The sequence below is a fragment of the Anolis sagrei genome, chromosome 1 (genome assembly GCF_037176765.1).
Source record: "Anolis sagrei isolate rAnoSag1 chromosome 1, rAnoSag1.mat, whole genome shotgun sequence".
Classification (NCBI taxonomy): Eukaryota; Metazoa; Chordata; class Lepidosauria; order Squamata; family Dactyloidae; genus Anolis; species Anolis sagrei.
In genome coordinates this window covers 245049800-245074992 of record NC_090021.1, presented here as the reverse complement: position 1 = coordinate 245074992, position 25193 = coordinate 245049800, and the positions used below count along the sequence as shown (strand labels likewise).

At 37.9% G+C, this 25193-nt stretch overlaps 1 protein-coding gene across 1 annotated transcript in view; it reads left to right on the top strand.

Moving 5' to 3' along the window:
• Positions 1–23116, top strand: part of TH (tyrosine hydroxylase) — a 33448-nt gene extending 10332 nt beyond the window's left edge. The window contains exons 4-13 of the mRNA XM_060768506.2: positions 922–1010; positions 2125–2192; positions 3573–3623; positions 4561–4706; positions 7354–7489; positions 7617–7686; positions 10158–10214; positions 10902–10997; positions 11518–11651; positions 17831–23116. Coding sequence (XP_060624489.1) covers positions 922–1010; positions 2125–2192; positions 3573–3623; positions 4561–4706; positions 7354–7489; positions 7617–7686; positions 10158–10214; positions 10902–10997; positions 11518–11651; positions 17831–17990 — 1007 coding nt within the window. The 3' untranslated portion in view covers positions 17991–23116. The remainder of the gene's footprint in view (positions 1–921; positions 1011–2124; positions 2193–3572; positions 3624–4560; positions 4707–7353; positions 7490–7616; positions 7687–10157; positions 10215–10901; positions 10998–11517; positions 11652–17830) is intronic.
• The last annotated feature ends 2077 nt before the right edge of the window (positions 23117–25193 follow it).

The window sequence follows — 25193 nt, the reverse complement described above, 5'->3', positions numbered from 1 at the left end:
GATGTGCCTGGCTCATGGAAGCCTTTTTTCAAAATGAATAACTTCCATAATGTTGATGAGGGAGGGGAACCAATGGGACTTAACATTCTGGGGGCAAAAGATGGATTGCTACTTGCATCCCCTAGTGACACAAAATGGGGGAGGAAGTTTTCAAAGTCAAGCGAAGCCACTATTCACAGACACATTGAATCTTTTCTTGTCTCTGAAGTCTTATACCAGAGTGGCCAATATTGGCCTAGAAGGACAAATGGTTTGATTAAATATAAACAGTTTTCTGTGCTTCTAAGATCACAATGTCACTCGGGTGCAAACACCCTCCAAAACCAGGCATTCAAATATAGGCAGTTTGGTGCTATCTATTTTTACTGTCTTTTGCCACTGTTGCCTCTCTGCTAGGAGAACATCAAACATCTTCTAATGTGCCATTGCATGTTCAGTTGACACATTGTGAAATAAATGATGATAGCCCAGATTAGTTCCTGTTTGATCTGATATCTCAAGACAAAATAGGATGACCCTACAATGATGAGGGGTGTTCACACCACCTAGATTTACTCCTGTTTCAGATACCTTATGCTTACCCCATAATAATTTTTCTATAATGTTATAAACCTTTCCCACAAAGATTTTCCATTTGTCTTTCTTTACAATGAAGGCAGAATAGCATACGAGTAAGTATGTAATGTGTGATGTGTAATAGTACTATATTTCCCAAAAGTACTGATAACAGGTAAATTTGGTTTGTATGTGTTTTACCACAGGAAATGTTACACAGGATGCTAAAGAAGTAGTTAGACATGCATTCTGTAGTCCTTGCTTCTTGAGCACATTAAAACTTACATGGGATAAGATCACCATATCATTTATGTGCTGACAAAGTTATTTCTAATTCTCATTCAACTTCCTCTTTCTTTCTTTTAGTTCACTGGTTTCCAAGAAAAATCTCTGAGCTAGATAGATGTCACCATTTGGTCACCAAGTTTGATCCTGATTTGGATCTGGATCATCCAGTGAGTGAATAATTCTGCTTTTCACAAATTCTCTTTCTCTCAATATTATTTTCTCCTCTATCTGAGTCCATTTTAGCTATTTCATCAAGCTTGGATTTGCTGTTCTTCTGAATATACTAGTAATGCAGTGGATCTAGGGCTTACAGGATGAAAGTCCCAGGACTTTTTGATTAGCAGGGACTCTTTTGTTACCAGATTGTGTGTGTGTGTGTTTATCACACATTTGGAGGTCTGTCTGCATGGCTTGGGGGTCAAAAATTGTGCTTGAAATTGATTGGAAATTGTGTTGCTGTGTCTTTAAAAATGTTGGGGTTGGGGACTTTAGGGAACCAATGAAGGTCTTCAGGAGTCACAAAACTGGGATCCAGAGGCCATGTGTGATTCATAGGCTGCAATTTGAGGATCCCTGTTGAAATGCAAATTATTTTATGATAGCTTGATTCTGAATATATAGTTAAGACCCATTCTTATTACAAAAGGCTTGCAGAAGATGATAAAAATGAAAACTACTAGGATGGCACACTATAAGGCGTGTAAAAGATAATGTAATTGTATGACAATATTAACACTTCAGTATGAATTACATCATTGTAATTAAAAGTCAGATTATTCACTATATTGTACTCTAGCATTCCACATATGTGTATTCTAACTACATGTGTATTCCAAGATCCTGTACCTATCCATGATAACCCTATAGAATAGGCAATAATCAAATGGTGATTATTAATCTAAATGAATTGAATGGTGAACCACAGACTCAAACCTGCACAACTCTTACAAAAGTCTAATGCATTAATCATTGCTCCACCTTTCCCTATTTTGTGATGATTAGATGGTAATTATAATTAGAGTGAATTTTAATCCTTTCCCTTAGGATGTGCACATGGGTGTTTGCATGAGGAGCACCTGAGAATTTAAATGTATTGAGTCTACTTCCTGGAATAGACTCAAGAAAGGAAGCAATAGTTGCTTTTCTAGCAAAAAGTAGTTGCCAGGGAATGTTATCCTCGCTTACCTTGGACAACTTATAACAACATTGTCTATTAGGATTATTAACACTATTTAATGCCAAAATGTGAAACAATATTCTTGCTATGTTCTTTCCTTGAAGGGATTCTCTGACCAAGCGTATCGGCAACGAAGGAAAATGATAGCAGAAATTGCTTTCCATTATAAACAGTAAGACTTGTCATATTGCCTAGTGTTACTGGCTAAGATAGCCACTTCATTTTTCTCTTTGTTCTGTTTTTCACCCATTGGTTCATCTCCTTCCCACTGCATAGTTGCCCATTCCATGCAGCCATTACCACTACTTCTTGAACATGGAGAAATAACCAAAGAAGTTAATTGTTGAGAGTAATACTTTATGTGATATTTATAATACCTTTGATCTCTGAATGGAATAGATTTATAAAAGTAATTTGTGGGATAGAATGTTTTTCAATGTTAATATATTGAATTCTCACATTTCAATGTGAGAATGTAAATTAGATAGATTCTAATTCCATGTTTTCTTCTGTGCAACATGAAATGCAAATGTCCTTTGGCAATTGAATTTTTCCCAAATGCTGTTATACAGTCACCAATAAAAATACATATAAATTGTGTATATTATGAGAAAATGTTTACAAAAATGTGAACATAATGATGCATTATAGCAGGGGAAATTGTTTGCAATAAATGTATTATTAGATAAAATTGCATACAAAACATATACTGGAGGAAATGTGCTTATAAAAACATGTATTTATTTCTAGCTGAACTTTAAATTGATGAGCACAAAACCAATGGAAATTAAGACTATAACAATGAGAAAGCAGGAGAAATCAAAAGTGGAAAATGAAATCACATTCAAGCAAAAAAAAATGCACATATAAAATTACGAACAGCTAAATGTGGAATATGAATGCACAGTCATTCTTAAAGAATTCCAATTTTGGAGTTTCCAGAAGTATCTAGATTTTATAGCCAAACTTCAAATCATATAATAAAAAATTAAAGTATCCCCTTCCTCTTCCTTTTTCTCTCTTTTGCATTGTCTCATTATCATTTACATTGGTGATTTTAAACTCAAATATGTTTTCTACATTCATTTAAGCTTTTTATACCATACTACATACTGACTGTTCATTTTCTATAAATAAGTTTTATTTTTATTAAATTAAGTATTTTATACTACAGCAACATCACGTGTAAACTTGTCATAATAAAGAGGGCCAAGAATGTGTTGTTGAAGCCTTTCATTGCTGGAATCACTGGGTTGCTGTGATTTTTCCGGGCTGTAGGGACATGTTCCAGAAGCATTCTCTACTGACATTTCGCCCACATCTACGGCAGGCATCCTCAGAGATTACCTGCTGTAGATGTGGGTGAAACATCAGGAGAAAATGCTTCTGGAACATGGCCATACAGCCTGGAAAACTCACAGAAACCCAGGACCAAGAATCCCTGGGAACAATGAGTTGTCTTACATTTGAACATAGTTAAGCAATACATTATGCCTTTGCACATCTCCTTCTTGTCCTCTTGTTTTAAACTAAACCTGTCTTCCTCTATCAGTGGTGACCCAATTCCTCGAGTGGAATACACAGCAGAGGAGATCACGACCTGGTGAGCATGACTGTATCTTTCCTAGTTTTCACTAGGACAAAATGCAAAAATTTAGGTAATTTTTTTTTGCTATATCTGCACTTCAACGTTTCCTAAGGGTCTCTCAGTACAGTAGAATCTCGCATATCCGACCTTTGCTTAGCTGAAATTCTGTCTTATCCAACACTCTTATCTGACACTCCCTTTTTCTCCAGCATTTCCCCTTCAATTAATGGAGTGCTCCCCAACCCTTTCTCCATTCCCAATAAGTGAAAAAGGCAAGACGAAGAGAAGGAGGAGGGAGGAAAGGGGAAAAAAAGATGCAGGATCAGAAGCAGAAGTGTCCTTCCTCTTTCCCTCTGTGATTTCTGTGTTCCTCTTCTGCATCCAGGCATTTTCTGTTGGGCTGCTCTAGCCCCAAGCATTGCCTTGCCTTAACCCTTTGAGTCTCCATTGTTAGTATTCTAGCTGTCTAGTGCCATGTTGGACAGGTAACAGTAGGAGACTCCGTATTATCTGACATTTTCGTTTATCTGACTTTCTGCCAGCCTGTTTTGTCAGATAAGCGAGACTCTACTGTACATGGATTTTCTCCTGTTCACTCTGGATCTTACTAATTGCCATCAGTGAATGCAGGTGGGAACTTTTTACATCCTATTGTTCCAACCATTCTCATAATAAAATCAAATAAGAAATCTGTATTCTTACCAGAAATCCGGCTTATTTCAGCAGAACTGAATATGGGGTGATTCCCACTGTCCATGTACTTTTGCTGTTTATGCACAAAATCTGTATTGCAGAACAAGAAGTGCAGAGATCTGAAGGCACCATGGGTGGGGAAGGCAGTCTCATAGTTGGGATGATCAGCTGCTATTTTGCTGAGGGGTTTAGATGAGAGGCACCTGCCTCAACTATGTCTGCAGATGGAGACATCTGATTTTTCTCTATGGTTGTACAGGAGGGAGGTGTACAGTACACTGAAAAGTCTATATCCCAGCCATGCCTGCAAAGAACACCTGGATGCTTTCTACTTACTGGAGAGATACTGTGGTTACAGTGAAAACAACATCCCTCAGCTGGAGGATGTCTCTCGTTTCCTAAAAGGTGGGCACTTTTAGTTCCTGGAATGCTAGAGCTTCATTATGAACAGTGAGAAAAATTCACATACTAAGGAGCAAAATTCAAAAAGAGACAGAAGGAAGATTTCCCGAAACAACAACAGAGAATCTACAGAGAGAGAACCTATACACATTCTGAAGGATTTAATTGGAATCTGTTGTATATATCTTGAGCTCATGTCTTCAATGGGGGTAAAATCCATAAAACAATATAATAATATATTGCACCTTAAATTACCATAATACTTTTGAACCATATTCCTTCATAGCCTTAACACTGGGAGAATTCCTGTACCACCCATTGTCACTGCAGAAGGAGCAGTCATGTAATAAAAAATAGATCCACTATACCAAGGAATGGAGCTACAGAAGAGAGTATTTATAATATTCTACAGGAAAACATGTTAGAAAAAGAAAACCTTTTATCATGCTTTGAGTCATGTCAATTTATAGTGACTCTATAAATTTCTTAGGATTTTCATAGGCAAGAAATGCTAAGACAGTGGTTCTCAAACTGCACCCCCCACCCCCGCTCCCCCTGCCTAGGAAACGTGATGCTTTCCTCGCAGCATGAGCAGCGTGGCCTAGAAGGCCTCTTCAACATTGCTTTGACTGTGATTTTTCTGCAAAGCAGAAGCAGGTTGGACTGGGTGCCCCATGGCTTGCTCATGTTGTTGTTGGTGCAAAGGCTGCATGACCATCTGGCTTCTCCTGCCCATATTGACTTCTGTTATCAGCTTTATCCACTGTTCTTTTTTGGCTTCAGAGATGGAGGACAAAATGTTCTGTTCCACATGAAGAGTTTGTTCACTAAAGGGGTCTTCATCATGGAATCTAATAGTCTTCTAACATGGCAGCTGAATCAGAGTAATGCCCTGAAGGTAGTGTGTTCTTCAGCCTCTCGGTATAGAAGCCTGTGAGCAGTTTTTTTGCTATTTCGGTAAAGCGCTCATATTCCTCAGGGATTGGGGTAACCAATATGATCTTGTCATCTAACGTATTTGAGCATTTAGATCAACCTGTCTTTCTGAAGTTGAATCTTCATTTAAATCAAACTTCCTGGGGTCTTATAGTTGGGAACAACTGGCATACTATTGGCCAGTGCTGTGTATTTGATCTTGATGGTCCCTTTGATTTAGTGCATTGCTGCACAATGCATTAGTTGGAGGTGCTTTGACTTGATTTTCCTGCAGAGTAAAAGCAAGTTGGACTGGGTGGCCCCTGGGTTGCTCCTTCTTCCTTCCATTATTATTATTATTATTATTATTATTATTATTATTATTAAAAAGGCTGCATGGCCATCTGTTGGGGGTGCTTTGACTATGCTCTTCTTGCATGGCAGAATGAAGTTGAACTGGATGGCCCCTGGGTTGCTCCTTCTATTATTATTATTATTATTAGTAGTAGTAGTAGTAGTAGTTAAATTTCAAAGGCTGGATGCCATCTGTTGACTTTGGCTGTGCTTTTCCTGCATGGCAGAAGGTGGTTGGGTAAGATGACCCCTGAATTTCTCCTCCTCCTCCTGCTCCTGCTCCTGCTGTTGTTGTTGCAAAGGCTGGGTTGGGGGTGTTTTGACTGTGCTTTTCCTGCATGGCAGAAGGGGTTTTTACTGGATGGCCCCTGGGGTCTTCCCCTGAAACACTGTTAAGTTTATGTTGTTCTTATTATTTAATATTTAAATTGTTCTTCATTTTAAATATTCTTTCTTTCTTTCTGCACTACAAGCAAGACATGTGCAGTATATATAGAAATTTGTTCATTTTCTTTTCAATTAGTTTGCACAAACATTCTCCACCCATCTGCCACTGGCCTGGCCAGCTGTCAGATTTTAAAATGCAATGTGGCCCCTGTGTTTCTTGAGGCTCCATGAAAAACTTTTCCTTCAATAAGGGCTCCGTGGCTTTAAAAGTTTGAGAACCTCTATGCTAAGATAGAGTTTTCTATGCTAAGATATGGTTTTTCTTGTCCTTTCTCTGGCATATGGTATACAGCACCTGGAATTTGTTATCTGTTTCCCATTCAAGTGCTAACTAAGACTCTCTCTGCTTTACTTTCAAGATCAGATGGGATATGGTGCCTTTAAGGTATTTTAATGCTCTATAAAGTACTTGAGAATGTAATTACTACACATTTGCAAAAGCAAAGAAAGAGAATGTTATAAAATGACTGTTCATATGAGCCTTTAAGTTGACCTTGACTTATGGCAACCCTATCCTGGGGTTTTCTTGGCAAGGTTTTCTCTGAGAAGGTTTGCCATTGCCTTCCTCTCAGCTTGAGAGAGAGTGACTTGTCCAAGGACATCTTCTCAGTTTCCATGATTGAACAGGAATTCAAATGTTGGTCTACTAGAGTCCTCAGCCAACACTCAAACCACTACACCACACTTCTATATAAACAAAAAGATAACTTATAGTAGCTATTAAAATGAACAATTTTTACAGAATCCTAAACTTAGTGATTTTGATAGAAACTGAAATATTGGAAAGGCTTTTTAAAATTCTTAAGTCTCTCTCCCTCAAGTCCATTTTTGAAATAGATATTTGTTTTCTTAGTTGTGAACAATTATATAACCCCATGAAATGTGGCTTGAATTATATAACCAAATAATCAAGGACATGTCTGGTTTCTTTCAGAGAGAACTGGGTTTCAGCTCCGACCTGTGGCTGGTCTGCTTTCTGCTCGTGATTTTCTAGCCAGCTTGGCCTTCAGGGTGTTTCAGTGCACACAATACATTCGCCATGCCTCTTCTCCCATGCACTCTCCAGAACCGTGAGTAGTGTCTTGTACAAATGCCTCACATCAACTGTGCCATGTTGTTTGACAACTAGAGTATCAAAGCTTGGCTTGCTGTTCCAAACCCAACAGCTAACTGGTCACCTTTCTTTCTGAACTGAAGGGACTGCTGCCATGAACTCCTGGGACATGTACCAATCTTGGCCGACAAGACATTTGCACAGTTCTCTCAGGTGAGTAAGATGTGAATTGCCTTGTACTGAAAGCACAGACTGCATCTGATTAGAAAACCTCTAGAACATTGCTGAAGTTCATTGAACCTTCTGAAGACAGATATGCTTCAGAATAGAATAGAATAACTTCATTGCCATTGTACATTGTACAACAAAATTAAATGCTTTTGTGGCACACATAACAAAAACAACACACCCGTCCCTCTACATTCCAACCACCACCACACAGCCCTCAATGCCACTCCAATGGGAAACCATGGAGTTCAATATAGTTATAGCTCTAGAATAAAAGCTATCCTCACAAATGCAACTGACGGGGACGAGTGACAGGGCCTTCTCAGTGGTGGCTCCCTGTCTGTGGAACACATTCCCCAGTGAAATTAGGTCAGCTTCATCTCTCTTTTCATTTAGGAAAAAGCTCAAATCGTGATTTTAGGTCCAGGCATTTGGCTAGCAGGCTTAACTGGAATTGCATTAATACATATGAATTGATAATGGACAGGCTTTGGATTGGGTCTCTGAATGCTGAATTGAACTTGGATGTGGCTACATTGTTGTTAGTAAGATTTTAAATTGATATTTTATAATGTAATGTTTTAATTAATGTTTAACTTGTGTTATATTGTTATGTTGTATGTGTTGTCATTGAATTGTTACTGGTTGTAAGCCGCCCTGAGTCCCCCCTCAGAGGTTGAGAAGGTTGGGGAACAAATGTTTGAAATGAAATAACTCTCTCCGTTTGTTTGTCCTTGTCATCCTGTACCATATACGAGATGGTAACAATTCCAAAAAAGAATAAGCTGGGTGAAATGTGTCCTTAAGAATGTTCTGAGCTTTCATAAGACTGTGGGACTTATAAAGGCCCTCCAAAGAGGGGAGAGGGCAAACAATGATTCTCTTTGCAGTAGTGGCGACCCTTTGGAGCACCATCCTATCTGCCTCTGTGCAGTTAGTTTAGGACACTCTCTATAGCACAGAGGTAGAAAGTCACCAGCGGTTTTTCATTCAGTTGTTGGTTCCTTAGAAGTCTCAGATAGTACAGTCCCTGCTGGGCCCTCTTCACCAATGCTGTCTTATGGGTGCCCCAGGTTCAGATCCTCCTTAACAGTGACAAGAAACTACAAGAAAGGAGATTCCATCTGAACATGAAGAACTGTGAGAGCCGTTCCTGACTGTGAGAGCCATTCAGCAGTGGAACTCTCTGCCCCGGAGTGTGGTGGAGGCTCCTTCTTTGGAAGCTTTTAAACAGAGGCTGGATGGCCATCTGTCAGGGGTGATTTGAATGCAATATTCCTGCTTCTTGGCAGGGGGTTGGACTGGATGGCCCATGAGGTCTCTTCCAACTCTTTGATTCTATGATTCTATGATTCTATGACACCCAGGAATTTAAAACTGGCCACTCGCCCTACTTGGTCTACAATTCAGCCCTCTACATGGGCTAAATTTCTGGTCTAGTCTTTCTGTAGTCCACTATGAGCTCCTTGGACTTACTGATGTTAAGAACCAAGTTATTGTCCCTGCACCACAGGAACTGCTGATCCACCTCATCCCATCAGGTAAGAAAGGTGACAGGGAAGAATTAGGGTGTATAAGTTGGGCAGTAGTTTCCAGATATAGTCAAATATCATCCCCATACTCTTCCAGCCAACATGGCTGTGAAGGAAAGCTGGGGGAAAGTTGCACAAGACACAGTGACAACTCTATGATTCATCATTAACTGCCATGGTTCCATCATACTGATTCATGGGATTTGTAGTCTAGAACGGCTACTAGAATTCCCTAGCAAACAACAAGATTCCATGTAATGCTTCCATGGAAGCCCTGGCAAGTAAAGTGTAGTCATAATGCTATCAACAGTATAGTGTGAAAGGATCCCTGGCTGTAGAAGGGTAATGTATAGAATGCAGTTTTTAACTTTTCTTGCTGACAGTTTTGAAGGACTGCAAGCCTGAGGGACCTGAGTAGAAATGTGGAGTGAAGAAATCTAGCACATGGCAGAAAGAAGACCTTCCAGTGCTGTAGACATATTTAGTTTGATACATTTTAGTTTGCTTGTGACATGTGAAAGTAACTGCTCAAATGTGCCAGTTTCAATGAGCATGGGTGCTGCCAGAAAGAAAGAGGGGGTGATGCCAGCAAAGGTGCCCAAATATGGCCAGGAGGTCTCTGGAGTTCTTCAGCTGTCTGCTGCATCAATGCTGAGCAACATAGGTCCAATCCGTACCCTTTTTCCTGGACTAGGGGTGGATTAAATGCTCTATATAGGTACCATAGCAAATTCAAGAGAAATATAGGTACCATAGCAAATTCTAAACTCTATGATACAGGATGGAATCCATGGCCCTGCATATCCATTCCAACGGTGTGAACCATCATCTCTAGTAAAGTGCAGAATTTGCATATAAAGTATAAAGTCCTTAATTGAATTCATTCGCAGTGTTTATAGACAGTCTTATTCTTTTTGGTATTAGGACATTGGACTTGCCTCTTTGGGAGCAACTGATGAGGAAATTGAAAAACTTGCAACAGTAAGGTTCTATCATTTTTTTTCATTTTAATTCATTGAATCCAAGAATATATCTGTTTGTCTAGATCAGGGGTCCTTAAACTAAGGCCCGGGGGCCAGATACAGCCCTCCAATGTCATTTACCCGTCAACCTAAGTCTGAAATGACTCGAAAGCACGCAGCAGCAACAACAACAATAATAACAACAATCCTATCTCATCAGCCAAAAGCAGGCCCACACTTCCCATGGAAATACTAATAAGTTTATATTTGTTAAAATTGTTTTTCATTTTAATTATTGTATTGTTTTTAAGTGCTTTTTTGCACTACAAACAAGATATGTGCAGTGTGCACAGGAATTCATTCATTTTCTTTTCAAATTGTAATCCGGCCCTCCAACAGTTTGAAGGACTGTGACCTGGCCCTCTGTTTAAAAAGTTTGAGGACCCCTGGTCTAGATTATAGCTTTATAAAATGTCTTACAGGCAGTTGCTACATCATCTCCCAGGCTGTAGAGTTTTGCTACTAGTCTGCTTTGAGACAATAGCTTAGAATAGCTGTATCTTAACAAGCAAAACAGTAGTGTTGTGTGTTAGGCAGTTTTCCTGAAAAAAATAAAGTGCCATTGGGATGGGGAGGTGGAAGTGGAAAACAAAATCCCAACTATTTTGAATAATTGACTTTCTCTGAGATTTCATTCTCTTCCTAGCTTTATTGGTTCACGGTGGAGTTTGGCCTCTGCAAACAGAATGGAATTGTCAAAGCCTATGGAGCTGGGCTCCTCTCTTCCTATGGAGAACTAATAGTAAGTCTTCCTGGCATATTTTGGTCAGCAGTCATTCCAACCTCTGCTGTGAGTGATATCTTACCTGTTAGATATAGATTTTTCAGAACTTGAAGGTAATTACTTACTAGGTAATAATTAATTGTTATTTCCAATAAGAAAGTTATAGCTAAGTTATTTTACAGTTGTAACTTGATAAGGGATAGTCCCACTCTTCTTAAAGGGTAATGTTAGTATAAACTTTTATAAACTTATGTCTACTTCATCAGATATGAGTCTATGAAAGTTTATGCTACCAAGTTCTTCCTCTCAATTAGTTTTAAAGGTGCTACAAGATCTTGATGCATACTGATCAGAATAACACAGCTAACACAAGTCTGTATTTAAATAGTAATATGTGTTTTGTAGTTAGTGGTAGCATTCACGTTTTTTAATGCAACACAATGCCACTATTTTAGTAACACCCCTACCCCCCCCCCCCCACAAAATACTCTGAAATTTCCAGCAAGAAGCCTTGCCTTTCTTTTATCCTTTCACCCAGCACTCCTTGTCTGATGAGCCAGAGTTAAGAGACTTTGATCCTGATTCTACTGCTGTGCAGCCCTATCAAGACCAAACCTATCAACCAGTTTATTTTGTATCAGAGAGCTTCAGTGATGCCAAAGCTAAACTCAGGTAAGATGTAGCTGGACATATCAGCAGACCAAAAGGAGTCTATTCTTATAAGTACAGTTGAGAGACTTCATTGTTTTCCTTTTAGATGAGAATACTCGACATTTGTTGGAAATATTTTTTTAAAAAAAATGTTTTATTAATGTTTTTTTATTAAAAAATAGCATGGTAAAAATTGATAAAATTCTTCCATCTGGACAAACACAGTCCGTAGCCCTTATCCCCTGTCATTGTATAGAAAATTCAAGAAGATAGCTCTTGGTAGTTTTGTTTTTTAAAAAATGTTATACACAAAAACATTCAAAATTCTCCCCAAAATAAGTGGCTAAGTGAAAAATTCTGAAATTTGGTGGACTAACAGTGGTAAAGGTATTCTACAATTGTAGCATGTTTCATCCCAATAGCTTTAAAAATGAGGGAGAAAGGAGCCCCAGAAGTTTTCTCAATTATAGTAATTTGTGTGCAATTAATGTAATGAAATACTAACAAAATTTTCTTACTCTCGTTATATTAATGCATTTTTTACTAACTATACTTTAGAAACACTTTAGAAACAAAATGCCAGCAATGCCAGCAAACACCCCCTCCCCCCTTTTTTTTGTAAGGACTTTTGAACCATTTTTAATTGATCTCACATTCCTAGTATCCACAACTACCAACCAGATTCTGGCCCTTATTTTTCACTTATGGAAAATTCCTGCAATTGGACAGATGTGTCTCAATTAAGTTACAATGCAAAAAAAAAGTCACTTTAGGTATGATAGGAACTAGGAGTCAAATGTGCAACTATAACTAGAGATACAGGCTATGAACAACGGAATGTCTCCCCCTTTTTTGCTGTTGAATATTATTAAAATTGCCACTAGAGGATGCCATAACACAAGCCACGTGGAAGTAGTAGGCTGGATAGTTAGATATGTCCTTTTATTGTGTGTGACTTTATGAGTCCTGGTAGACCTTGCTTGAATGTCTTTAAAATTGGAGAGTCTCAGATGCACTTGCCCAAATTCATTGCACCATTCTTGATAGTTGTTTTCTTCTTTCTTGCCACTTCATAGCCTTTCTTTCTCTGTCTAAAACACAAAGTGGCGGTAGTGCAATGGATTAAACCCTTGTGCTATCTGAATTGCTGTCCTGAAGGTCAGCACTTTGAACCTGCGAGACAGGTTGAGCTCCCATCTGCCAGCTCCAGCTTCCTATGCAGGGATATGAGAGAAGCCTCCCACAGGGATGGCAAAACATCTGGGTGTCCCCTGGGCAACGTCCTTGCAGATAGCCAATTCTCTCGCACCAGGAAGTGACTTTCAGTTTCTAAAGTCGTTTCTGAAACAAACAAACAAACAAAAAATGTTGTGGGATTGCCATTCCCAGCATATTGCCATATGCCAATACTAAGCATATGAGTTTTCTGAGACAACTATAGGCCAACTATGATGTGTCATAATGAATAATGTTACACTGGTCAGTTGTTGTTATTTGTTTACATTGTCGAGATGCTTTGGATAAAAGAAAACTGTGGTGTATTGAAAAATATTACTAGAATGTTTTAAAAAGCCAGAAAAAGTTCTAATATAAAATAAAAATGGAACGAATTTAAAAATACTATGAGGTAGACATTCAATTTTCTAAACATTTAATTTATATTTTAAAATTAAAATCCATACTTGAAGTATAGTTATATTTTTCAAATATTCTTAACAATCACAAGTTCAATCTGAGTTTTGCTGAAAATGTAGGTATCAGACTTCCCAAGTGGTGTCTTCCAGGCATTTGGACTACAACTGCCATAGTCTCCTGATAGAATAATCAGTGGACACTGGTGATGGGATCTGAAGTCTTTAAAAGACTGGAGACTACTACACTGAGGGATATCACACTGAGCTTTTGACTTAACTCTATTTTTTTTAATTGATTTATCACAATTATTACATACTGTTGCATTTTATACATCAACCTCTTTAACATGTTGTTTTGTTGTTTTGCTTTGACATTTCCTCCCCTTTTCTCTTTTTTTTCCCCCCTTTTTTCACCTCAGTGCTCCCCTCCACCCGTCTCAAGCCACATTTTTTACATTTCATCTGTCCAAAATTTCATTTCTTCTTGTGACGGTAATTTTCCTTCCTTATTTTTTAATCCATTTACCACAAATTTTCCCCATATAGCATCAAAATCACTTTGTTTCCATATACCTTTTTTAACCTTTAATATACATGTCAGTTTATCATTTAATGCTATTTTCCATGCTTCCTTGTACCACTCCTCTATTCGTATATTCATTTCTTTTTTCCAATTCCTTGCTATGAGCAGTCTTGCTATAGTTAGTAAGTTTGTTATCGCTTCTTTATCCTCCTTTTTCAGTTGCTTATTGGTATATAATGATAATAAGGCTATACTAGGACTTTTGTCTATTTTCATATTCATTATACTTTCTATTTCTCTAAATACTTTCTCCCAAAAATTATTTACATATTTACATTGCCACCACATATGTATATATGTTCCTGGTTCTTTACACCCTCTCCAACAATTTGTTGAATTGTTTTTATTCATATATGCTATTCTTACCGGTGTTAAGTACCACTTCCATATTAACTTGTAATAATTTTCTTTAACACGTATCGATAGGTTTTTTAAATGTCTTTGTCCCCATAACTGTTGCCACTCTATTTCACTTATTTTTATCCCTAAATCCTCTTCCCAAATCTCCTTAAGGGTACTCTTTTTTATTTTCCCATCCTTCATTTCAATTAGTATCTTATAGATTTTGCTAATTATACCTCTCAAGTTTTCGTGTTCTTCTACTGCCCTTCCCTTCTGTATTATTTGTTCGAATTGATTGAGTTGGCTTCCGTTTCTATTATTTTTTTTCCAGTTTATTAACCATTGTTCTAGTTGTATACAATGAAACCATGATAATTTTATTTCTTTAAATTCTTCCAACATCCTTTCCCTCTTCATTTCCACCTTCATCCAATCCCCTATTCTATCTAAATTTATTTCCCTTACCTTTTTATCCATTGCTTTTTAAAAATTTTTTGGGAATTTCTTTTCCATCACTATTGGGGTTATAATTGATCCTTCCTTTATTAACCTCCCCTTGTATTTATTCCATACTTTCAGTATGTTGCTCAGCATTGGGTTTCTAATTTCCCTCAGTTCTTTTCTAGTAAGCTGTTTAAAAATATATATTCCAAGTTTCGTCTTCCACTTTTCCTGATTCATTACTAAGCCAATCTATTCCCTCTTTTTTAACCATTCCTTCTATAACCAAATTTAATCTACTTGCTTCATAATATTTTTTTATATTAGGTAGTGCTAGTCCACCCTCCTTTTGCGATCTATACCATAACTGTTTGTTTAGCCTGTTTCTTTTACTTCCATTGCAGTACTTATTAATCATTTGTTGCCATCTAATTAGCTCTTCTTCTGTGATTTGAAGTGGTAACATTCTAAATATAAAATTTATCTTTGGAAGTATTTTCATTTTTACTAATGCTATTCTTCCAAACCAGGATAAATGTATACCTTCGTACTCTATTAACTTTTTCTGAACTTCTTTTCTTAAAGTTACTACATTTACTTCCTCTATCTCTTTTAAATCCTTAGTTATTATTACTCCCAAGTATTTTAATTTATTCTTAATTCTTATTCCCATTTTTCTCTGTTCTATAATTTTTTTTCTTCTTCTCTTGTATAATTGAGTAGCATCATTTCTGACTTGTTCCAATTAACTTGTAATCCCGTTGCTTTCCCAAATATCTCCAAATGTTCTTTTATTCTATCTATTTTCTCCACTATATTTTCTATAAATAACAATGTATCGTCAGCGAATAAGCTCACCTTCTGTTTCTCCTTTTTTCCTAATCCTTCTAAATTTTATTTTATTTCCCATTCCAAATTTATTCAATATTTCCCCTAGTGTCTCCCATTCCACACAATCGAACGCTTTAAAAATGTCTAATGATAGTATCCCTGCTTTTCCCTTCCCCTCTTTAACCCAATGAATTTTATTTAGTGCTCTCCCTATCAAATTTGACATTTGTCTTCCTTTTATAAACCCACACTGATCTTCTTTTATGTACTTATACATACATTTATTCATTCTATTAGTTAATATCGCGGACAATATCTTTGCATCCTGGTTTATTAATGATATGGGCCTGTATGACCCTGGGTCTGTTAAGTCTTTGTCAGGTTTGGGTATTAATATTATTAATGATCTCCTCCATGAATCGGGTATTTTATCTCCCTTCATTATTCCATTATACAATTCCAATAATTTTGGGGTTAAAACTTCTCTAAAGCTCTTATAATACTCTGTCCCTAGACCATCCAGGCCTGGGGCTTTTCCTACTTTTAATTTATTAATGACTTCCTCTATTTCTTTTTTCTTAATAGGTTGGTCCAATAGCTCTTTATCTTTCTCCTCCAGCTTACTCTCCCAATTTTCTTCCACGTATTTCCTGATTGCCTCTATGGGACATGCTTTAGTTTGATATAGGTTTTTATAAAATTCCTCAAATACTTTCAATTTCTCTTTCATAGCTCTACATAATTTGCCTGTTTTATCTTTTATCGTGTTTATCATTCCTTCCATTTTCTTTTTCTGTGTTGATTTGGCTAGGATCTTTGAATTCCTATCACTAAACTCAAAATATTCCCTCCTTAAATAAATTAAATTTTCTTGTACTTCATCTATTTCCATTTTATCCAATTCCTCTTTTTTTGCTCTTAACCTAGCATAAATTCGTGTATCTCTCTTTATTACATATGCTTTTTCAATCTCTTCTATTTCTCTTTCTAGATTCCTTTTCCTTTCTTCTTGCCTTCTTTTTAAGTTAATTGTCTCTTTTATACATAACCCTCTGGTCACTGCTTTCATAGTATCCCATAGGACTCCTTTTGTCACCCCCTTTTCGTTGAAGCCCCATATTTCTTGCCATTCTGCTTGCACTTTATCTACTATCTCTTTATGATTTAGTATTCTTGTATTTAACCTCCACCTTTTCATTTTATCATAATCACATTTCAACGCAATCTCAATTGAAACCAAAGCGTGATCCGAAATCTTAATCATACCTATATCAGCATTTAGCACTTTACTTGTCATGTTCTTGGAGACAAAAATATAATCAATTCTTGTATACACCTTATGTACCGATGAATAATATGTGTATCTACTTTCATTCCCTTTTACCAATCTCCACACATCCTTTAATTGCCATTTATTCATTACTCTGCTTAAATCCGTTGTTTCAATATTTCTAGCTTTTGATGCTATCGTAGTTTTATCCTTCTTTAAATCCATACAGCAATTACAATCTCCTCCAAATATTACATTTTGTTGATGATAATTCTCTATTTGCTCTAGCACTTTTTCATAAAATTCTTGCTGTTTCACATTTGGTGCGTATACATTTACTAATACATATTTTTCCTCCCCTATTTCCCCATATATTATTATATATCTTCCCTCTTCATCTTTCAATACCTTGTTTATGACAAAATTACATTTCTTTGCTATTATTATTGCTACTCCTCTTGACTTTGATGACCCAAAAGATGTTTCATAGTTCCTTATCCAGCTCGACTTTAGCTCACTCGAGCCCCGTTTATTTTGATGTGTTTCCTGTAGGAAGATGGCGTCCGCCGCGTCCTTCTTCAGTAGAGATTCGATCCGCCTTCTCTTAATTACCGTCCCCAATCCCCTCGTGTTAAGCGTTGAAATTCTTAATTAAGACTTAACTCTATTTTAATATGAGTCCAGCCTGGATTTTCTTGAGGAGATTTATTTGTAGTGGGTTTGCATCTAAGGCTGGGAGTGTGCCTTGCCCATGGCCGTACCGTGGGCTTCCATGGCTGAGTGGGGATATGAGGCCTGGGATGGATCAAACACTGTAGAATTAATTCAGTTTGATACCATTTAACTTCCATGGCTCAATGCAGGGTCTATAGTCTTCTCTACCAAAGAATCCTTGTGGCTCACCAAAAGAGAACTCTCAAAATCCCATAGTATTAATCCATGATATTTAAAGCCATGTCAAAGTGAATTAATTCTTCAGTGTAGATGCTCCCTTAACAAAACACTCAAGTCACAATTCCATGCTAGTTCTCTACTTCCCCTGCTGACTACTAGCCCACCTGTGGTCACTACCTTTTATGTTTGCCCTCTTGTCTTTCAGGGCCTATGCAGCACACATCAAGCGTCCCTTTTCTGTGAAGTATGATCCTTACACATACAGCATTGAGCTCCTAGACAACCCCCAGAAGATCCATCACTCACTGGAGAATCTGCGCGATGAGCTTCACTCATTAATTGATGCCCTCAACATTATCAGCTAACACCTACATTTAAAATACATTTTCCTCATATTCCTCTCCCCTCTTTCTCCTTTATGCCAATGCCTAGCACTGCTGTTGCAAAACCGGCCTACTTCTGTGGCTTCTTATCATGGCATCATTGGGACTAACAACATCCCTGTGGTTTTTGTAAGTTTGTGTTGCTTGCTTACTCATACACCCATAGTGGAGAGGGGGATGCATGTTTAGTGACCGACTAGATGTGGTAGAAAAAGGAAAGAGGCCGGTGAGCTTACTCTAGAGACCCATGTGTGTTGTTTCTACTGTTTTGAAAGGGTATGAATCAGACAAAAGAAGGGCCATGCTTTCACAATGGATAAGTGCTCTCTTTCTTTGGTTTTCTCAGTTAAAGGAGGGAGCAATGGGTAGGTTTAGGAGGCCAATCTTGTGCCTCTTGGACTGTCTGGAGGCCACATGGTCTGCCAAACAAACCTGATGATTTTAATTATCAAAGAAACAGTCCTCTGCAATCTATTAAAAATGAATGACCTTTTCTGGAGGCATCCAAAGAGGCAGCTCACCTTTTTTTTCCTCGTCTGGCCCAGAGAGTTTGAATTAAATGCTTTGGGGGAACCATAGTCCAGAAATGTCTACTTTGATACCTTGTCATTGGTCAGAAGTAATGCTGGACTATCTAAGAGTAAGTTGGTGAAGCACAAACTCTGATAAGTTTGGCCAAGTCGGTGAACCTGTAGGATGTTTTGGGTTGTTCTGGATTTATTCTTTGAGCACTGTGCCAGCTAAGTACAAAAAGGCCCAGCACCAGGTGGCTATTATCTAGGCCAGTGGTTCTCAACCTGTGGGTCCCTAGGTGTTTTTGCTTACAACTCCCAGAAATCCCAGCCAGTTTACCAGCTATTAGGAATTTTTGGGAGTTGAAGGCAAAAGAACTACTGGTCTAGGCATACATTTCTTGTTAAGGAATGAATGAATAATTTTACTATTAAAAGTATGGAAAACTTTGAAGTTTTCAAATAATAGTTGTAGTTCAAGAGTTATGAGGTTTTATTTTTTGGAGGAAGCAGGGATGAGGAGAGAAAGAAAGAAGAGAGAAAGTGGGGGCTTTGAACAAAAAACATCATTTTCTGCACTGAAAATAAGTTTCCTGGCAGAATTTTCTATGTGGAAATGGTATTTTCTATGCAAACAATGCTTTTTTCTGAATATAAAACTTGTTTTTTCTTAAGAAAGTACAACGTTTTGTGCTAAAAAAGACACACACACCCATATATTTTTGTGTCTGGAATTCTCCTTGTTGAGATCTCTTTATATTCCCACCTTATTTTACCATTTCTGTGCACCATCTAGTGAAGTGGAAGAATTCAGTAGGTCTTGTAAGTCTTCAAATCACTTATGGTGATCTTAAAGTGAGTCTATTAAGGAGTTTTCCTGGCAGAATTTATTCAGAGGAGACTTTCCTTGCTTTCCTCTGAGAATGAGAGAGTGTGAATTGCTCAAAGTAATTCAGTAGATTTCACTGGTCAAGTGTGGATTTGAATCCTAGCATCCCAGTGTCCTAGTCCAATACTCAAAACTACTATACCACATGGTCTTTCTCAGTATGACTTTCTCCCTATTTAATATGTTTAGCATTTCAGCCAGTAAATTCCAATTGTACAAGAGAAGGAGAGCAGTATCAAATACGTAAGAGAGTGAAGGGGAAGAGTAATATTGCATAACTCAACAAATTGAATTCTTGGGCCCTGGAGGAAAGATTCTCAACAAAATGCATTGAGCAATTTACTATTTTATTATTGAAGTTCCCGACATTTTGAAGTACTATTTGAAATCTTTGGGGTTTTTTTTCTCCAGGCCTTTTGCAACAAACTCAATGTGACTTAATGGAAAGACCAAACAATCCTTTTATAAAGTCCTTATGGCAAAATCTCTCTTCTAACAAAGTTATTTCAGTGAAAACAGAGCTACAAACCCTAGTATGTTTGTTGACCCATAGAAAGATGCTGAATATGAGATGAACTCTCAAAATTTCAAGATAATGACTCAGAACAAATTCCACAGAACATCTAATATCTGATTGGAACAATCTTTTCGCCAATTTTAATCCCTTTGTCTGGGAAGAATTTCCTTAGGATGAAGCAAACATTTGAGAACAAGACTCTGTCTACAATTTTCTGTGTACTTTTTTAGTAGTGTCACATAGAATCATAGAATCATAGAGTTGGAAGAGACCATGTAGATCATCTAGTCCAATCCTCTGCCATGCAGGAAAAGCACAACCAAAGTACCCCTGACAAATAACCTCTCAATTTCCTCTTCTGCTGGCTGAACATACCCAGAAGAGAAAGTTGAGAGGAGACATGATAGCCATGTATAAATATGTGAAAGGATGTCATAAGGAAGAGAGAACAGGCTTGTTTTCTACTGGCCTGGAAATTAGGAACAATGGGTTCAAATTACAGGAAAGGACATGGAACTCAGTTAAACTTAGTTACTATTAGCAAACAATTGGTAGCACAGTGTAGTAGTTCGAGTGATGGACTATGGTTCAGGAGACCAGGATTCGAATTCCCATTTGTCCATGAAAACCCACTAGCTGCCCTGATACTTTCAGTTGCAGACAATGTTATGATGCAGTCATCATAGGGTCACCATAAGTTGGATATTACTAGAAGGCTTAGGCTACACATAATTTTTGTTGTTCAAATGTAACTTTATGGAATAATATTGGAGGCTGTTGCTGTCAGAGTACGTTTTTGTACCAGTGTAAGGCAATTTTGGGAATGGTGCAGTAGAAGGACAAAAGAAAGCAATCTGTGGCATCACAAGAAGCTACTCTCTCTGAGCAGCTTCTGTCTCTTTTGACAGAAACCATTTCCAATGCCACATAACTCCCATTACTGTGGTGCCTGTGGCTATTTTATCCCTGCTGCTTTGCCTCCATCACCACAGTCCCCAAGCCCATCAGTAAAATTAAACTGGCCAAGAGAATTGCAGCCTTAATTTTACTGGTTGAAAATGACACTCAGATGTTGCAAGCCACCACAAAAGACAAAGAAGCAATGAGGCCATACATACCTTATAACCAGAAAAATAACTAAAACAGTCAATGTTACACATTACTTAATTGTGGCACTACTCTATAACCGCTGGAATCAACATCCAGCCTCAAGCTTCAACATTGTTCCAGAGATATTTGTGCCATAGAGAAGTTCTTTGGATAAAAGCATCCTGTCGTTTTCTGAAGGCTGCAAGGAAGTACTTACTATTAGATTTCATGAAGGCTGCCATGGTACAAGAAATTGTGCTATGGCATTCTGCTCAGGGACTATAAAAAACTTAGAAGTTTTCCTGGAGCCATCAGGAAATAAAGCAATTACGGTAGTTCTAAGGCCTTTCAGTTGTAAAATCGCATCCATTAGAAGCGAGGAGAAAGATTTGTTGGTCACTTGGGAAGTTAAGGCAGAGATTATATTTTTGCAAAAGAAAGAAAGGTATATCCTTTATTTTGCTTACCTTTTTCATTTTTACTGAGAAGGAAATTAATGAAAACACCAGCTTGGATATATAATATTATCAGGGAGGGTATTTGAAGCTTCTTGGTCAGGGATGCATGTGTTTATTTTAAAATGTAAGAATTGCCTCTGGCTAAATAAGTGGGATGTCAGTATTGAATTCTTCATTAACCACAAAGAACTCTAGCTTATTATGGCATTTATGAAAAGTTAAAAGTTCAGGTGTCATATTTGTCCAATGGCATTTGGCAACACTATCTCAACAGAATGTATGTCAAGGTAGAAGTACAAATATTCTGGTATTGTTTGATTTTCAGCATAAGAATAGTATAAACCAGTTCTTTCCTCTTATCCTCTTAGTTTGTGATAATCTGTGGCTACTAGTTAAACATACATTCAAAAAAGAACTATCAAATGTCTGATCAGATGGACACAGGTGTCAAAATGGTGCACCACACTCTTTTGTGTTTATTTTCTTTCAAAAAAGAAGAATGCATTGTTGCAAATATTTTCTGGTAGAAAAAAGACAGAGAAAGCAGGAGGAGCCTAAATTTGAAATGTCTATTTTATTATTATATACCAATTGTCATGTTGAAAAAAAATCATAGAATTCACACAATAAAAAAATAAAAACATTCATTCACTATAATAGCACCAATCAATGAGAGAATAGCACAATAGAATTTCTCTTTCAGAATAAGCAGGTTTTGTACTGACCATCCAGAAAATGTCTACCTAAATAAATATGCCTTAAATGGTTAAATCAGCCAAATTAAGGGATCACTTGATCTCTACAGGGGACTCTTCCATATAATGGGCACTTCCAAGATTTGGAAAAGTGACTCTTTCAGGCAACAATTCCCAGCATCGTTTTGCTCAGTGGTTCTAAACCTGTCGTTCCCCAGATGTTTTGACCTTCAACTCCCAGAAATCATAACAGCTAACAAACTGGTTGGGATTTCTGGAAATAGTAGGCCAAAATACCTGGGGACCCACAGGTTGAGAACTACTGCTCTAGCTAATATGATCACTGGACATGCTCACAGGAAGATTCTGGGAGTTGTCAATCAAAAAAGTACCCAGGCTTATCCTGGAAGCATCCTTTGAAAGAAGGAAGGCTGTCATGGGAAATTGCCACGAGACTAGTGCCACAGTGACAGAATATCTGAACAAAGGCTAAGGAAATATTTCTCAGCAATGCTCCCTGGTCTCTCCAGTGCATTGCCATTTGGCAGATAGCTAGCACCAGTGCCTGTAAAGTCCAGTGCTACGCGAGTGTTAGGCCGATATCCAATGGTTCAGTGTAGCAATGATGAAGTGGTATGTATCAGAATGCTCTGGAGAGATGGCTAAAGAATCAGGCCACTAGGTGAAAAAGGAGACTCAAGAAGACCATGAAAAAGAAGGAACACCAAGCCTCCTTTTCGGTCTGGCTTCAGTTTATTTATGATGTTTGGGTGTATGAAAGCCTCAAAGAATGGGTCTCAATGCTATTGCTGCTATTGCTGCCACTATCCCTGCTGCTGTGTGGCTGGATCTGTCTGTCTTGCTGTATAATGATGGTATTTGTCTCTCAGTCGTGAGTCATGCTGCTGCTGAGACACTTCGATTATTCATAATAAAGTTAAATTTCTGGTCTAGCATTTGGGCTTGTCTTCATGGTCTTTTTCAGTTTTTTTCTCATTTTTTTAAAAAAGCATTCCCATTCCAGGGCAGGCTGCCCTCCTCCCGCTCTCGAATAGGCCTCTATCCATGCATTTATTTAGCTGAAGAAATGCACCCCATTAGTTTGACCCCAAGTCTCCTACTTCTTCAGAGTCAACATCTGGAGTTGTCCCTGGAAGTAGATTGGTAATGAGTGAAGATCTCATTTATGTATGTTTCATGACTTATTTGTTTTATGGTATGCCTTTCTCTCAGAATGGTAGCTGTTACAAGGAAGTCATGTGTTTCCTGTAGCCAGCCACAGTCAACAGTCTGGATGCAGCCTTCTGTATAGGTAGCACTTCAAAAGCAACCCCCTTGCGAGCAGTAGTGATCATACGTCACTGTGGTGCTTCCAGAAACAGGTATCATTGGTACAAATACACTGCTGGACACCACCAAAAAGCTTGACTCTGGAAAGAAATTAATATAAAAGTATACTTCAACTAGAAACACAAGTCCTTGAAGAAAATGTTATCCATCCAACACAGGTTAAATCCTTATTTCCTGAAGTACATTTTGGCTCCTCTCGAGCAACATTATTTTGATCAGATTAAGCTCTGATGCAGTTTCCTTCATCCAGGAGTCATTGTGCCTCACATGAAATAAAATGCAAACTGAAACAAAATGTGGATGGTTTTAATTTGGTCAGATGTGTTGGATCTGAGGGAGGTGCACTCCCCAGAATGTACTAAGCAATAAAATGAAATTCTGGAGAACATACAGTGTACATTCTTATCACAAGCAGGCACATATAAATATTACAAGTAAGGTTCTGACAGGCCCCATCTACTTTGCCATATAATGCAGTTCAGTGCAGTTAAATTGCATTACAGGCAGTCCTCAACCTACGAACAAGATAGGTTCTGTAGGTTTGTTCTTAAGCTGATTTTTTTTGTAAGCCAGAACAGGTGTGTGTGTGTGTGTGTGTGTTTGTGTATTTTAACTTTGGATAGCAAGGTTAACACCCTGTGGTGTTTGCTTTGTCATCTGTGTTCAGAAGATTTCACCTCACTTTCTTTCCCTGTGATAATTGGATTTTGAAAAAAATGGCTTGTTATGGAAACAAGGATTGGTGAGAAAACTTCAGTGGAGACACCTTTTCCCCATGGTAATTCTTCCAGGAATAAATTTCCTTTCCTGGGGGTAGATTTCGCCCGCTTCCTGTTGTTTCACCCCCATTCTTAACTATGAGTCATTTGTAGGTCAGATGTTTGTAACTCAACTATGGTTATATAAAAGAGTGAATTTCATCAACTTCTCGGCTGGTTGCAAAACAAGTGACACCTGCTGAACTTCCCTTTTCTATATAGCCATTAAAGATAAGAGACAGCTCCAGTTTTCAATCTGGTAACCTGAATTGCATGAACTTTTTGAACCAAGGTGTTGAATTTGGACAGGTTTCAGCAGCCTATAAAAGATGCTATTTTTTATATCTGTGCATCAAAACAAGATCACAATCCTTTATTTTGGGCTTCCCCTTATCTCTCTCTCTCTCTCCCCCCCCCCCCCTATTTTTCTTCCCTAAATTTCATTTTCCTTGCCTCCCCTGCCTGGAAAAGACAAATGTCTTGAAAGCTGTTGAAACTCCAGCCAGCCAAATTTTCTTAAAAAAAAAAAACCCAACTTCCTCCACTATCTGTGTGAGCTACCTATCTTAAATAAATCTATAGCTGATGCCTGCTGGCTGAACCCAGATGGTCAGCATCATCTGAAAGGTAATCTCAGGGTAATGAGTCTGCAAAGGGAATGGTGATCATTGATCATTCTTAATGGGCTGGTGGTGAAGGTAGGAGAATAAAATTAAAGGGCCTGGTTATTGGGCCTTTGCCAAGTGAACTTCAAGTTGAGGAGTTTCAAACCAGATTTGGGCAAAACTGGGAGGTCAGCTTGGGGAGAAACATAGAATCTCAAGTATATCACAGCCAAGTCTCTGAAATATAAATAAGGCGCCTTTCCTCCCTACTAAGTGATTAGTCGCTCTCATAATTTCTTTATGCATTTTTAG